This window comes from Myripristis murdjan, chromosome 20, assembly GCF_902150065.1.
Source record: "Myripristis murdjan chromosome 20, fMyrMur1.1, whole genome shotgun sequence".
Taxonomy (NCBI): domain Eukaryota; kingdom Metazoa; phylum Chordata; class Actinopteri; order Holocentriformes; family Holocentridae; genus Myripristis; species Myripristis murdjan.
This window is the reverse complement of record NC_043999.1, coordinates 16257679-16274116: the sequence shown is the minus strand read 5'-3', so window position 1 is coordinate 16274116 and position 16438 is coordinate 16257679. Positions and strand designations below refer to the sequence as shown.

The following is a 16438-nucleotide window of genomic DNA, read 5'->3' as shown; positions in this document are numbered from 1 at the left end:
GGCAGACTAATGTGGTAAAAGGTAAATCAGACCACTGTACATAAATACCCGGAGTCCCACAGGGTCCCATAATGGAGTCTCTGCTGTTTTGAATTTGCACAATGGCTGTCAGAATAACACACAGTTGAACAGCACAACCCCATTATACTTTATAAATGTAGAACTGTGAGCATAACACACAGTGCATGGGCATAAGGCTTCATTACAAAAACCCCTACATTTTTAAACCTATTATCAGGGGGGAAAAAAAAAAACAAAAAACAGTGAATTAACACAGGAACTTGCCCATTGTGCCCAAGTACATGTCAGGCATGAAAGGTGCAAGTGCTGAAAGCGCACCTGGATAGGGTAAATTTTAAGGTTACTGCAACCAGAAGGAACAGGTCAACATGACCTCAATACCCCTGAATTGTCCCCTTGACAGATGCACTTATAGTTAATGCAATAAAGAAGTAGTTACATAACAACAATTACACTAAATGTGACTGCTTTAAACACTTTCCCTTAAACCTGAACTCCATTTAGTTGTCGCATTGACAGCAGGAGAAAAGATTGCTAAAGGGAAGTCAATACCACACAATATAACCCCCCCTACACACACACACAGTTTTTTTCCCTTTTTTGCCCACATTATTCATTTTTGTTTGAAAAGAGCCTGACTTTCTTCTTCCAGCTCAGTCAGTTGACTTATTTGTCTTCCCTTATATGCAGCTACACAAAACGTAAGCAGTGAGAATTAACCCTCCCCATTTCTTTCTCCCCCGCTTCCTTTTCTTTCCTTCATGTTTCTTCTCCCAATCTCATCTGAATGAAAACAGCATCTCTCTTTGCCCGTTTCTCCTTCACCCTCCCTCCCATATTCCTTGCTACTCTTATCATTCTCAAGTCATTCCAAACTTTCCAAACAACCTCTCTCTCTCTCTGTCTATCTCTCTCTCTCTCTCTCCCGGTTTTCTCTATTAATTCTAAATATGAAACACCCAATATATTTCCTAGTTTGTTTTCACAAGGCAACCAATATTTTATCTTAGATTAGGGGTTTAAAAAGGGCTCCACTGCCAACTTTACCACACAAGCTCTGCAGCTGAAATTCTCTTTGGAAAAACAATGAAATTCAATTTTTCTAATTTCTGATGTGAACCGCCAAATTCAGCCTTTTTTGGTAACCTGATAATATTTCCTTGCATCTCAATTGTTGGTGTGGTAATGTGCAGCTGTCACACTGTATCTAATCACCCAAAGTATATAACTAAAGTTACACTGAGCTGAAGTCAGGGAAACCCCTGCTGCTCTCTACGGCTTTTTTCCCCCCACATGCTCTTTCATCCCTCTCTCCCGCTACTCCCATCAAACAACTTTCCTTCTCGGTCTGTCCTCCATCATCAGTCGCTGCCTCCTCCCACCTCCTCTGGCTCTGTGTCAGTGGTAGAGTCAAGGCCCGTCTGTCCTCCCCTCACACTGACTTGTTAGACCATATTCACCACCCTAATTAACTTACTGTCTTATCAGTTTCTCAGCGTATGTTTGTGTGTTCGCGCCGTAACGCAGCACACCATCTCATAACACTGAGTGGGAAGTTAACACCGGCAATCTGACAAATCCTGGTTAGTTTTGCCTTGACCTGGATAATTTGTCTATATTACTAGCCCCTCTGGCAGGCAACCAACCATCTATTCGTGGCTATACTCTATTCTGATCTGTCGGGCTGGTAAAATATGGCAAACAGCTGGTGACTATTGAGACAGAAGGAGGACAAAATTGGTTCCTCCAGTGCTTATGAGTGCTAATCGACCTGTTAACATTCTATGCTGTGTGTGTGCATTTGTGTATCCACGAGCATAATCCCAACTTAAATTAAATGTAATACAATTTTCTGGTCCTGTTTCTTATTTGAGTGTATGCACCTTTCACAAAGGCACATCAGTGCATCTGCTGAAGTCTGTGATGTCAACCTTTTATGGAGTGTGTGCGTGTGTGTGTGAGTGTGTAACACTCCCTTTTAATGTAATGTGAGTTGTCTATACCAGCAGAGGACAAGGGGTTGTCAGCTTTATTAGTGTCTTGGAGACAAGAAGAAGCTGTCTGCCCAGCTCCTCATTAGAACCTGATAACACACACACACACACACACACACACACACACACATGTATGTGACCTTGGACTGACAAATGGTTAGCAATCTGTGTGTGTGTGTGTGTGTGTGTGTGTGTGTGTGTGTGTGTGTGTGTGTGTGGGTATGTGTGTGTGTACAGGGCAGCAGGGGTTAAGGAAAGGCTTTTCATGTTGTGGTGTTCAAACTATGCCAATGAAAACAGTCTGTATTGGAGCCAGGCAACTGACTAAAAATACAGACAGATAGACAATATAGTGGAGGACTAAATCATGACTCCTCCACAGGAAGTTTTATCCACTTCAGCAAAACAACATATTTCCTATCTCTTACTCTCTGTCTGCGTCTTCACTGACTGATAAACAGAAAACATTAAAGCGATCCTCTCTTTTTGACTTCGATCCTCCTGCGTGTCCCCAGAGTGCTTGTGTGTGCATGGGCCACATAAGGCTTGGCTTTGACTGCAAAGTTTTGCTTCTATGGCAACCGGAGCTACACATGTTTGATATGTTTCTAATGTGATCCCCATACCCAAGGAATAGCTTTGAGAAGTTTTTAGGCCGGTTTTTCTCTTCAACTGTTTTGGCGATGGTCCTTTTGGGATGACGTAAACTGAGGTTGTGGACTGTACACATTTTTCTTCCTCTTGAAGCCAAATAGTTTGTAATAGCTCAAACTGTGTTATCTTTCCAGCTGCCGGAGGGCCCGAGGACTGGCTTGGGCCTTAGGTGTTTGAGAATTTTTTTCCCTTTTTTTTTTTTTTTTTTTTTTACATTATTCCTATTGAAAACATTTGAGAATGGACACACTGAACTTTAGAACGAGTAGAAACTTCATCCACAACAAACTTTTAAACTTTTCCATTGCTACTCTGTGATGCATAACGCAACCTCCACATGAAGTAATTGGCAGCATCTGGGTTCAATTGTTATTTTATTGTTGCCTACTTCTTTGTGAATACGTCAACTGAACAAATTTATCAAACTACCAGCAGCAAACCATAGCTATACAGTAAAAGAACACAGCATTCCATAACATGTCCAAAACTTTATGGACATGTACTACTTTTCTAAGCCTGGAAAACACAATTTTAAAGTGTTTCTAGTTGGACCCTTGTAATATAAGACAGAAGAATGATGGAGGCCTTTATAATGATGGCTGCCAGTGTGTGTGTGTGTGTGTGTGTGTGTGTGTGTGAAGACGTGTCTACTCACAGATCCCTCAAAGACGTTGTCGTAGATGTTGTCAGTGCCACACTGCGGGCAGGTGAACGTGAACCTCTCACAGTCTCTGTAGCGCTCCTCATCGGTAAGCTGGACCGGAGCTCCCAGCAGGCCCTCGCTCTCCTCCTCCCTCTGGAACTGCTGCTGCACCCTGAACTGACTCGGGTCCAGACCTGGGACACAGTCGAGGTAATGGTATCACTTTACTTCACCTTATTGTTTCCACAGTGGGAGATTACTTTACCTACGTTTTCGGCATTTAAATCATAACCTTCTTAACTAAGCTGTAGCACTTCCTGACCTGAAAATGTCATTCCTGCTTCGTTAATGCTGTTCATCAGGAAATGTCTAAATGTCTACAGATATGTAAGCTTACTGGATATGCCCTGACTTCTACAGATAATGAATCAAAAACCCTGACACCACCAAAATTACATATTTCATGACTAGATATTAGATAATCTGTACATTTTGTGACTACAACTGAATTCTAAGAAGAATGTAATAAGCAAAGATTTGTGCAAGTGCGACTGCATCAGTATCACTCAAATCGCACTTAAAATATAAAGTCAGTGACTGTGCTATTTGGAAGCAACATCTGAAGACAAACAGGCATACATTTAAACCCAGCTCTGGCTAGTTACATAAATAAACTATGTATGATTTAACTGGCATTAACAAGTTTTGCCTGACTCTACATTTGTGCCCAGATGCTCACAGACAAGTGGGGCCAAACAGGCTAAATCACTCCACCGGGGTCACGTCCGTTCCCCACTACTGAGTCCTGTCCAACCCACATATTTTAATGTGACTAGTAAACCAAATTGAAACATCTATTTTGTATTTTTATTAGTCTGCCATGATATTGCGTATGACAACTTTTCTATGTTTAGCTGTCTCAGCTGTCAACAAACTATAAAATGGTAGGAATTATGACTCCATTACCAGCACATGTATAAAGAGAGATTAGATGCATTGCCTGTAAGTTAGCTCTGCCCCACAAATACCCAGCGGCCTGCAGTGTTGGGGAGTAGTTTCACTTCATGTAACTCAGACAGTAGTCTAACTGTATTTTGCAGCAATTCAACTAAATTTATTTATGCATTGCGAGCCAAAATAACTAAATTACAATTTTTTGGCCATTTTTGGTGGAGTCAGCTACCAAAACTGAAAATAATGTAACCTCTTTCATAACCTCTTCATGGCTATTGGTGTATGTTAATTTATTTTATGTTTGACCTGCAGGCAGAGCGTTTAAGTGAACAAGTGAGCATTTTTCTGTTCTTTTTGTTTTTTTTTAAGGTGTAAATAAACTTGAACCTCAGGTTAATGGCACAGCCTAAACACTTAAACTATAAATCATAATAAAGCACTGAAACAGGCTGGAATGTCCACTCTCCTTTAAAACAACCAAAGGTTTGCATTGGTCAACTACTGTCTACTATAATGTCCCATAATCTCACCCAGCCACGAGGCTATGAGCACGCCATCGATCCCCTCGATGGGGTCACAGATGCGGGCCACCACGGGGTGGATCTGTTGGGCCAGGTAGTACTGGGTGTCCAGGCTGAGGCCGTCCTGCTTCTGCAGCTGCTCCAGGGCATAAGCTCTCTGACTGGCTGCCAGCGTGGAGCCGTCCTGAGGCAAAAGGCACAGACATACAGACACACAGATGATGGGTGGGGGTGAGGTGAGGTTTTAATTCACTAATTTAACGCTAAGGTAGCCCTAAACTGCTACATATAATCACTTTATGATGTTTGAAGCATTTCCCCTCACTGATTCCTGCACAATGATATGCTGCGAAATTATGTTTGTGTGTATATGCTTAGATATATTTGCAAGCATGCATATCTGTACACACATATTCTTGAGCCTTGTGTTATCTGGAAATGTCAATCTGTTTTTTTTTGTTGTTGTTTTTTTTAAATTGAGGGTGAAAAGATATAGATACATATAAAATATATATACATCTTTACTGTCAAATGTCACTGTTGCTGCACAGGAAATGTGTTGATGTGACATGATATAATGGATATTTGCCCAATTATGCATAGAAAAAAACAGAATACACCAACAAACAACAAAAATGGACTCAGAAATGTGTGGTGCATCACCAATTGTGTTTAAATAGGTATAAGAGTTTTACAAGGGATTTTCCCTTTAAAAGAATCAATCAATCATATTTCATAAGAGAGCATCAGACCATTCCCAACCTGACATGATCTTTACTTTGCCCTACAGGTTTGTTAAATTATATTTGCTTTTTTTTTGGTTGTTGATTAACACTTTTTAGCTGTTCGACTTTATACACCCTGAAAAAAAATGATAAATGTCCTACTGGTGGATCAATAAACATATTAATTTGACTACACTGAGGTAAGCTCTGTGATGGCCTGACAACAAGGCTGGAAGCCAGGGGTGTTTCCCTGGCTTCCAGCCACTGCATGCTCAGATTGGATTGAACTGAACAGAACTAAAAACTGTGAGCCAACAGGAAAACAGCTGGTTATAACTGAACCTGCACTTTGTTAAGAAAAATAGCGTGTCATGACTGATATAAGCCTGCCTACTGCATAAAACAAAGATCCATATTTGGATCCATATCTGAAGAGGGAACGCTCACGTCATGACTAAACAGAAGACTGCCAGGAAAGCCCTCTGGTTTGATGACTCAATAATGTAACATAATATTCTGGACCAAGACAATGACTAACAGACTTCCTGCGCTCTAATCACCATGTACTGATCATTTATAAACTCTTACACACACACACACACACACACACACACACACACACACACCTGGCAGATGATGTAAGAGACTGTGTCTCCAGCTTTGACCCGTCGGCCGCCCTGGGAGTTGATCCACAGAGCCACGTGGACATGAGGGAGGCTCTTCTTGTCGGGGTAGTCCTGAGGATCCTTGGTCAGAGCCTTGGAGGGGAACAGAAGAAAGTAAAGTGGAAAGGCAAGACTGAGAGTGACAGAAAAGAGAAGCTAAAGGCTGAAAATACAAACACTGAGCACAAACACTGAACACACACCACCCAATGCAGGAGTGGACTAACACATTAGGGACCGGATGGACTGCATCACAACCTTTAACTGATTAATTTGCCAACGTAAATTGTCTTAAGTTTTGGTCATAAAAATGTGGTCAGGCACATGAAATGCAAGTTATGAAGCACACTAAGGGACAAAGCATATGTTTGCATTGATTTAAGATATACTTTGGGCCAGAACTCAAGGGAGCTTAAACACACCAAACAATTCCTAGCCCCTCCCCAAGGGTGCACTGGCTTTATCTTTGATTCCCCTTTTTCAGTGTCTTGTGCGACTGTTTCCTCTATAAAAAACACAATACAAGACATAACACCTTCACTGCACCAGTACTTGATCTTTCCTTTTAAACTGGAAGGATGGATATACTTGAAAAAGCATTTCACATTTAACAGCTATATTTCAATTTATCACACCACTCTACATGCCATTCACAATTATGTATTACAAAAACTGGTTGATAGGAAGAGGGACGCTAAGACCCAACTTCATTTCCTGTGGAGCTTTATGTCTTTCTCCCATGCAGATCCAAAGAGCTGTGTCCTCACCTTGTGGATCTCATATTGGTTGAGTGGGATGGAGCCGCTCGCCACCTTTTCTCCCACCTCCACCAGGTGCCTCTGGATGTTCTCCACAATGGCGTCACGGCTCTGGTCTGACAAGATCTGACCGATCACATAGCTGACAGAGGAGAGGACAGAGAGACTCCTCATTTTATTGTATACCTCAAAATATATTTCCCCATGCAAAAAAACTACAACAGATGTAATGTTTATCCAAGACCAGTCAAACAAAAAACATAGGACTGTTACCATTATGCTGATGCTGGGACATGGACTCCAAAACATCATGACACTGCTTTTCTATATAACTTCTTTAACATTTAATTATGTTCCAATGAAACTGCAGTTAAGTGTGAATATAAGAATTTAATCAGTTTGACTAATCTACAAAGACTTAATCGGACATGCAACTTAATTTGCAACCTGGAAACACAACATCGCAGCAGCCTTTTGAATTTGCTATTGCAAATTGCTATGGCTGATATCGTCATGATAAGTTGTGCAGAGTTAATGAGAAAGATCTACTGGTGCTCCTGACCCGCTGGCTGACGTACTTGCCGCACTCCTTGGCTAGGTCACACCAGTCCCTGCGGACGATGTCCAGGCCTTTAAGCTCCTGCTTGGTGCTGTAGCGCCCTTCTCCGTGCTGCTCCACCACCAGGGCGGCGTACTTCTTCTTCTTCAGCAGTAACAGCGACTTGAACACGCCATCAATGTCGATCTCCAGGAGTTTGTACAGCTTGTTTACCTCTGCCTTCACCTGGGGGTTTGACCAAATACAAACATGGTCATTTAAAACAACTGGTCAAAGTTGACAACCAGCAAAAAAAAAATAAAAAAGAATATTCGTTATTAATGTTTGCTACAGGGCTGAACAATATGGTTAAGAAAATTGTGATTATTTTGAGATGGAAATATGATTCACAATTTAAGTAGGAATGACAATTTTCACTGAAAAAACTGATGTGATGTTTGCAAAGGTTTGCACTAAACAAACAAGCTCTCCTAAGTTTGGATAATATGATTTGTAGGGACAGTGCTGTAGGACCAAAAAACTCCAGTTTTGGTATTTTCGCACTTGGCTACATTGTGATTTCAATAATATTTTGATTAATAGCTCAGCCCTAGTTTGCAAGCACATTAAAACATGCACAACATATCAAATAAGACAAGTGGGAGAAATATTCAACTATTCAACCTTTGGGGCTACACAAAGACACACAAGTTGACACACACAGTCAAACCCACCTTGTTACCCAGTTTGAAGACTTCATCTAGAGACTTGCTGTTGGTGTTGATCATGATGGAGTCAGTGTCTCCGTAAATCACTTCCAGATTCATCTGATTCACACAGCAAGTGAAAACGACACAAAAGAAGAGAAGGATGGAAAACCATCACCATTACATTTGTTGAATTATTTAAAGCTTTGACTGAATCTGTTTTACATTTACTGATTAACGGTGTCTAGATGTAGAGCAACCAATATCTTATCACTAACCCACCTTCTGCACCATGTCTTTGGTGTGCATCAGAATCTGAGGGAGAGAGCGGACACAGCAGTATGAATGGGGCACCAACATGAATGATGGAAAATATTACAGCACATACACAGGCACGGGAAACAAACACATGACACAAGAACAAACAATCATTATTAAATATTAAGTGTCAATGTCATTTATTCTGTGTGCGTGTGTAGTTGGTGTGCATGCACTTGTGTGGACATGGGAACGGAGCAGGTGACTTGCTATTAAATGGGGGATAATTGGCTAAGAGGGCAATTAAGCGACCGTGCTGCGCCAGGCATCTTTTCAATCCACACACACACATACGCCTTAATGACTCATAATGGCCTTTATCACCCACAGAGTGAGTGACGGACAAATAAGAGAATTCTGTTAATGCAGGTTGTCCACTCTTGTGTGTGTGTATGTGTGTATGTGTGTGTGTGTGTGTGATCTGTGCAGCAGAGGGATCCTAACAGGTGGGGGCCCAGAGGAGGGTGGGGTAGAAATGGGGGGCTCAGGGTCGCTAATCTGGGGGGGGTCGTAGGGACGGAACGCGGTGTGACCTGTCACCAGCAATCTGCTCCTCAATCAACCACGACCACATATATACACACCCCAACTCACACTGTGCTCTGTGGGGACAAGGACGTGGCTATTTCAGAGTGTGAGGAAGGGGCGGTGTGTATGTGTGTGTGAGTATATGAGGGGGGGGTTCCACTCCCTGAAACCAGAGTGGGACTTAAGCATGCTTTATGAGCTGCTACATACCGCTGTATGGTGGTGGGGAGTTTGAGTCATTACGGAACAGCCTCCTCCATTAGGGACTGTAGTCAAGGTCAAGGTCTCACCACGCACACATACACGTACATAATCACATGCCCACAAATCTAGGCCTAAGTACATATGCGCAAAATTGTGCTGCTAAGAATGTGTGCAGACAAAATGACTACCCTGTCTGTTGCTAGTTCAGGGGAGAGGGAAGGGGAGGGAAGCAGGGGAACCGACTCTGGGAGAGCCTGAGGCAATGGTACACAGGGAGCGCAGCTCTAATTTGTATTTTAAGTTGCAGTCCTTCCACCGTATCAAACATTACACTATGGGTGGCTGAAGCTTGAAATCTGAAGAAGCAGTTTACTGACCCAAGGGTTGCAAATATGAATATGAATATGACTTGAACATGGGCTGGTCAAGTCTGGGGAGAGAGAGGCGCTCGAGCCTGAAGGTCAGCACAGATTATCTTTGTTGTGTGAACAGACTCGAGACTAGGACAGGAGATAACAATATAATATCAATATCGCGTTATAATATGACCAGATGCCGACTGAGACTCTGGATGTTGTATTATCACGATATACTGTTGTCTTTTTCTGGTTTTAATGGATTAAACACAGTAAATTCAAGCAACTGGTAATGCAATAGATTGCAATTTACCTGCTTGGTCATCATATCATAAAAATGTCTGGGGTGTAAATATCTTATGACAGCACTGATAGCCATCACTACAATATTGTCAGGTATTCAGTCAAAGATATTGTGATATCTGATTAGTGCCCACAGCAGCCAGCTCTACTCAGGACTAGTGACTCAGGCTATTTGGCCAATGTGATTTTTTTTCCCAACATATTCAAACACCGAATCTCATGTGTGTGTGATCTAAGGCTGGGCAATAAATGGATTCGATAGATATACTTTATTGATCCCAACCAGGGAAATTCTGATTAATTCAAATTTATGTTTTAAACTGATGCAAAAGGGCTAAATGATAAAATCAAGATTTTAGCTACATATAATATTATAACAGCTGCCACGCACTCTCTCAAACAAGCACCAATTTGCTCATCTACACTGAACCTACAATCTCAGAAAAATCTAGATTAAAATCATAAATTGTAACAAGTTTGATTATTTTTTAAGCCATATCGCCCGACTCTAGTGTGATCCCTCATCGTCACGTGTGTGATACATTATCTTTGTCTCATCATGTAGCGTGAACAGCTTCCCCATCAGACGGCAGGCAGATCAGTTGTTTGTTCTGACCTGCTCTGGCTGGGCTAGATTTTAACGGTCTTGAACGGTCTCAATATCTGGCAAAGGCTGAAGACTATGTACTTGGCAGGGCCTAGTTGTCAGTGCTTGTGTGTCACCCAACCTCCCCTGGGCCACTGTTGTAAATATGACCGTTATTCTCAGTCAACTTGCCCAATAAAGTGGGCATTCAAAGCTAGCCTGTCTCACAAGTTGCATCAACACATTTCACCAAGATAAAAGAGCCAGAGAGAAAAGCAGACACTGAGGCGGGTGGAGCGCTGCAGGAAGGAAACAGAGGAAGTGATGATGTGAGAGACGGAGGGAGAGAAAGAGACAGAGCAGCAAGGTGAGAAAGGGGAGGAGAGTGAGGTGAGAATGTGATGATATAATTAATGTGCGGACTCATTTAGACAGGTTTTCCATATGCTGTCAGTTACAGCGGGACAGACTGCTTTAAGGAATGACCCCTGTGAAAGACAAGTCGTTTGACCATGACTCTGGAATGTGTGTGTGATCCAGTCTGTGAGTGAGTGTGTGTGTGTGTGTGTGTGACACAGAGAGCGCTCATCTTTAAACACATACCAGCACACACATACTATATAGACCAAACCAAACACACGTCCCCAGGGGGTAGAAGAGTGTATTTGTATGTCTTCTCTCTGACGACTGCACTACTCAGCACCGCGCATGCCGCTCATGCCCGTGCAAACAACTGAAAAAGCAGGGTGCAGGACTCGTGTTACTTCATGTTATTAAAATCCTGTGTAATTCTCTTCAGTAAGACAGGAAACCCTCATTCATCTGTAACTCAGACTTTCAAAACAACCAGTGAATCAAACGGAGTTAATAATAAACATGCAGGGATGTCATCATTCATTAGAAATGAAAAACCGGAAAACACACCGCCGAATATATTCAACCGGTTGACAGGCCAAACTGTTGGTGTTTCCTTGATGATATGTGCAACTTAAAGCGACTGCCAGTAGAATCTGAAACTCGTTGACCCCTCGGAGCCCCCAGTGGTTGTATTTTACGTCAGCTGTCGCAAAGAGATCGCCCCTGAGGACAAGTACACCGAAGAGGTGACATGTTATTGTTATAATGCAAACTGAATAATGAAACTGCAGTAAACATGGGACGCGTGTGTTCCCACGGCACATCAGGAATCAAAATCAGGTCGGTCAGAAGTGCTGCCTCAGTAATGTTTTCTCCCCTCCTACAGCAGCTGATATACATGTAGCCTCCTCTGGCAGTCTGATGTAAATCTATATATAACATTGTTTATTTTAGCTACAAGCAGCAATGCATTTTCTTGCATTTGGATTCCTTTGCTTTAATGACACAGTGCTCACTTAACCTCTATGGGTAAGATTTTTTCGCTTGCAAAAATTGAACTTACAGCTGAATGAAGCGAGTGAAGCAGTTTGGGCAGCTAAACAAAACATTTTGGCTGACAGGTTACCATAACACTGAGAGACAGCTAACCTACCAAGTGCTTCTATTCTCCATACACTGACACTGCAAAGAAGGGTGTGTTTTTCCTGATTACTCCAGGACTCCAATCAGCAACAAGTAAATCCAATTACAGCGACAGTGGATGTGCACCTAAGCATTGTGGTATTGGACAAAACTGTATTTGCATTTTTTCCACCTATAATACTTCCACACTACAAGCAAGCAGAGTGTTTCAGTCGAAGCCCCCTGTTTGTGTAAGTCAGTCGTACGCGTTTCATGCCAAATTATACCATGAGACACAGAATAAACGATCTGTCTGCAGCACATGAAATAAACCAGGTTTCTCCGCAATGGTCTCATTTTTTTTCAGCCATTATACCATGCTATCAAAGCAATTTGAGAATGATGTGTAGAGAATAATATTCTTTAACACATAAACTGCGGATGCAACTGCACAGCGCATTTCAAAGCGTGTGTGCATTGCGTTTCTGAAAGCAGGGTAATCTGACGAGCCCGGAGGAGATGCTCCCCGTTTTAAAACTAATAATTCAAAAGGCGACATTTAATACCGGTAAGATTAAATTGTTGTTTGGCTACAAGCCTGTCTACCTTAAGAACAACAATCTGCAGGAAATTTTTTGTTAAGTTTTGTTTGTCATGATTTCACAGTATTTTGGTGCTCTGATCATTTGACTCAATTCCCAAAAATTGGGGTAGATAAAGTTTTACAAAACAACAACGTCTTATGATTTTGATTAACTGCCCCCAAAATAAGCTGTGGGCTTTAGCTTTAGTCAACTGTCAAGGTCAATCATCAGTTTGTCTTCATCCTCTCTCCTTCACTCTTGCCCCTCGTCTTCAACGCTGAACAACTCAACTCTATTCTCTGAATCTATAAGAATACATTCTGCTTTCTCTTTTCATTCATCTGCTAAGTGCAACGTGTCCCTTTTTCCTCATGCTGTAAAATATCACATTATCCTCTCTTCCTCCCCCTTCCACCTCCTCTCCTTGGCTCACTCCTGTCAATACAGTGTAATTAGACATGGTCAGTAATTGAGCAGCTCACTGACAAGTGATCCTGCAGAGTGAAAGATCAGGGCAGAAGCTATGTGGGCAGAAACCACTGAACCCTTCAGTCCAGCCCCCAATCCTCCACAGGCCACCACAGAGGTCAGGGTTCAGGTGTCAGTGTGCGTTCCTCTGCCACTGATTGGTCAAGGGGCTGCAGAGGTCAAACTTCAAACCAATGCTACATATATGTCTGTATGTATATGCATATATATACACACACACACACACACACGAGACTGAAAGAGAGATATCCAAGAACAAAGTTGATGGAAAGCAGAACGAACAAAGACTATACAGAGGTCATGAAAAATGGAGAAATGTGGAGGAAAAATACACAGCAGGTGAGGAAAACAGTCCTGCTGCACGATCCATAGCTGCAGCAACATACACACCAAAATATGCCTTCTCTGCTTTTCACTTTAAGCAACAGTGCATTGATAAAGTGATGAAAAATGCTTGCTTGATGGGGGCAGTTAAGGCCACAACATGGTGTACATAATGTGGACCAGCGGGCAGGTGGTCAAACCCCGTCCAAAAGTCTCTGATGAGTAATGAATGGAAGTTATGCGTCCAGCGGACTGACACTATGGTGTGAACGCCTCCTGCTCTGGTACAAAAGGTACAAAATTGACCTTGAAAGCAGAGCAAAGTCACCATTAATACTGCAGAGGCTTTAAGACAGCTCCAATGAGATGCCTTGAACGTAATACCAATCTCAAAGTTGATCTAAATAGTTCCACAAACACTAAATCTTGCCCTGTTCACCGTCTCATAATATATTAAAATAAATCAATGTCCAATTTAAGGATAAATAGAAAAGAGAGCATGTGAAACTAAACATTGTAAATTGTGTCTATCACCATAAACTTAAAAAACAAACAAACAGTAATTCAGTGTTTTAGAAGTGATGCAACAGACATGGGACACATGCAGGATTGTCACTCAAAAGCAATACAAAAAAGACAGAAAAAAACCCTGGAAAGCCCATAAACAACAATAAAAACAAACAAACCAACAGTTTGAGTCTTAAAACTAATGGCTACCCAATTTTGGCATCATATCAATTATTTTTAAAACCCGGAGACCCGCGTTCCCGTGATGAAATCTGCACTTGCTTCCTTGCCCTGCGGTCTCTCTGACTTATAGCGCTCTTAACAATGTCTTCACGTTGCCTTTGCACCTGTGTGTCTGCACGCGTTGTTCCATTAGCTGTGCCTTTCAGTGCGGCCCGTCATGCTAATTGATGAGTTGTTCAGCCTTGTTGTGATATCCCTCTTTTCTCAGCTGTTGCTCTGCTATTTGTTGTACTTACATCCATCAGTGATTTATGTATCTTGTTGTCGTGTCTGTCCCATGCATTCTTTATTTTAATCCAAATCCCCACCCTCCCCTATCAAAGGCCTTTTCGGCGACTGGCAGGCTGTCATTTTAAACAAGGATTTGTTTCTTAATTGGCCTGTTGGCTTCAATGGCTGATGGAGGAGAGCCATGAAGCCAGGATGAGGGAATGTTAGACAAATGGATAATCCTCTCATGTTGAACACCCCTACATGTATATGCACACACCGCCCACAAACACATACACCCCAATACTGATCAGTGGGTCGCAGGCGGCATGTTAAAGGCAGAAGGCCCTTGTAAAAAGAGCCCGGGGCACCAGAGACCATTGTTTTGAAAAGCGCTCAGCTGAAAAGCATTTTGGGGATGACAGTCAACTGACTGAAATAGCACCTGTGGAGGAATACACCACTGTCAGTACTGAGAGTGGGGGTGGGGTGGGGTGTTGAACTCACAATGCATACACAGGAGCAGGAGCATGCACATGCACACACCCGTGCCCGAACACACACACACACACACACACAGAAGTCCTCGCACATGCTCCACACAAAAGATTCCCTCTGTCAATAGTGTGATCTCACATGTGAACACACCTCCATACACACCCACATAAAGCGAAAATCACTCAAGCTCTCTCTCTCCCTCCCTCCCTCTCTCTCACACACACGCGTGCGCGCACCCGTACACCTGTCCTGGCAGATGCCACGGCTGTGTTCTCATATGTGCTGTTAGAGGGTCAATCTGCTGTAAAGCTGTGTCTGATTTAATACAACCGGCTGAGATCACACATGCCGGGCTCATCTAAAATAACTCCACAATGACAACAATCCCCCTTGGGGTCTAATCAATTACAAACACAGCACCTGAATGGACAGAAAGGGCACATACCGGTGTATTATTTCATTGCATTTGGCACAGCAGAGTAGTCACTTTTGAATTTTACAACTGTTGTATTGCAAATGAGCAAATGGACAGTAAACAGCACTCATTAAGATGTGCTGTTTGGCATAACTGCAAATGGAAGGTTCATCCTAATAAAAAATTACCTGTCATGGTAACAAATGAGCTTCAGCACCAAGCCAGGACTATTTTTTCCAGAAGGGCATCATCAAACATTCTAGGGCAGCCGGACTTGTGAGCCATGCTGATTTGATTCAAGTTACAGTAAGTGTTTACGGCCCTGTACCTATCCTAATGGCAAGTCACAGTAAATCTTAATACAATACCAATCATGTAGTTGGGATTCCAACACCTTGTAACCATCCACCTTCAGTTTATATATCAGACCAGTGTACTGCACACCAGTGCCAGAGCAGGGAACCAAAGGTAGGCTGCAGACAATTCAAATGAACCCTCAAATGACTCAGAAGAAATTATCGCCCAAAGCTACAGGATGTGTCATGTAGCTGAAGCCTTTCCTATCCCTGCAATGTACAATAACACAGAGGGATAACAGTTTAAAATACAGGATTAAATTAATTACATAAGATGGAATTTTTCGCCTTTGGTCATACAGGGTGATAAATCATGGAAATTAAAAAAATTGTTAAAAAAAATTTAGGAAGGGAGTTTCCCTGCACAAAAGGTTTTAAAATAACTGAATGTGCATGTGTCTACTTGTTCAGTAAAGTAAAACCATTTATTAATTATCTAGTCATTTACAACCCTGTTACTGACCCAGATAAAGGCTAACCCTAAGATCAGACCAATCCATTATCAATCTTAATCCCTGCCATTAGCCCAGTCTCACATGGCCTCATTAGTGCTGTAACTAAACTCGCTGTTTAGATTTTGAAAACTTGTCCTGTCCATCGCTGGCTCGTACACACAAGCTAACATCGCCGAAATAGCAGCGCCGGCCCCATGTGACTATTTGTTAAGTCCACTCCTATCAGGAGTAAAGCCAGCTCTTTAAGAGGACTAGAGGACCATGGAAATATGCAGGCGCTCATTTGCCCCAACACAGGCATGCATGAATGCACAAACACACACACACAGACACACACACAGACACACACACAACAGGGTGGCTTATGTATTCTTATAACTAATTCGTGGAAATTGAAAAATGA

General features: G+C 42.2%; 1 protein-coding gene across 3 annotated transcripts in view; it reads right to left on the bottom strand.

Moving 5' to 3' along the window:
• Positions 1 to 16438, bottom strand: part of pola1 (polymerase (DNA directed), alpha 1) — an 89245-nt gene that overhangs the window by 55295 nt on the left and 17512 nt on the right. For all 3 annotated transcript variants that reach the window (XR_003930170.1, XR_003930169.1, XM_030079365.1), the window contains exons 27-33: positions 8463 to 8495; positions 8208 to 8300; positions 7514 to 7719; positions 6945 to 7077; positions 6139 to 6270; positions 4797 to 4971; positions 3325 to 3506 (exon numbers count right to left, since the gene is read on the bottom strand). Coding sequence is in view for 1 of the 3 variants with exons in the window: in XM_030079365.1 (XP_029935225.1) it covers positions 3325 to 3506; positions 4797 to 4971; positions 6139 to 6270; positions 6945 to 7077; positions 7514 to 7719; positions 8208 to 8300; positions 8463 to 8495 (954 nt within the window). In the remaining 2 variants the exon portion in view is untranslated. The remainder of the gene's footprint in view (positions 1 to 3324; positions 3507 to 4796; positions 4972 to 6138; positions 6271 to 6944; positions 7078 to 7513; positions 7720 to 8207; positions 8301 to 8462; positions 8496 to 16438) is intronic.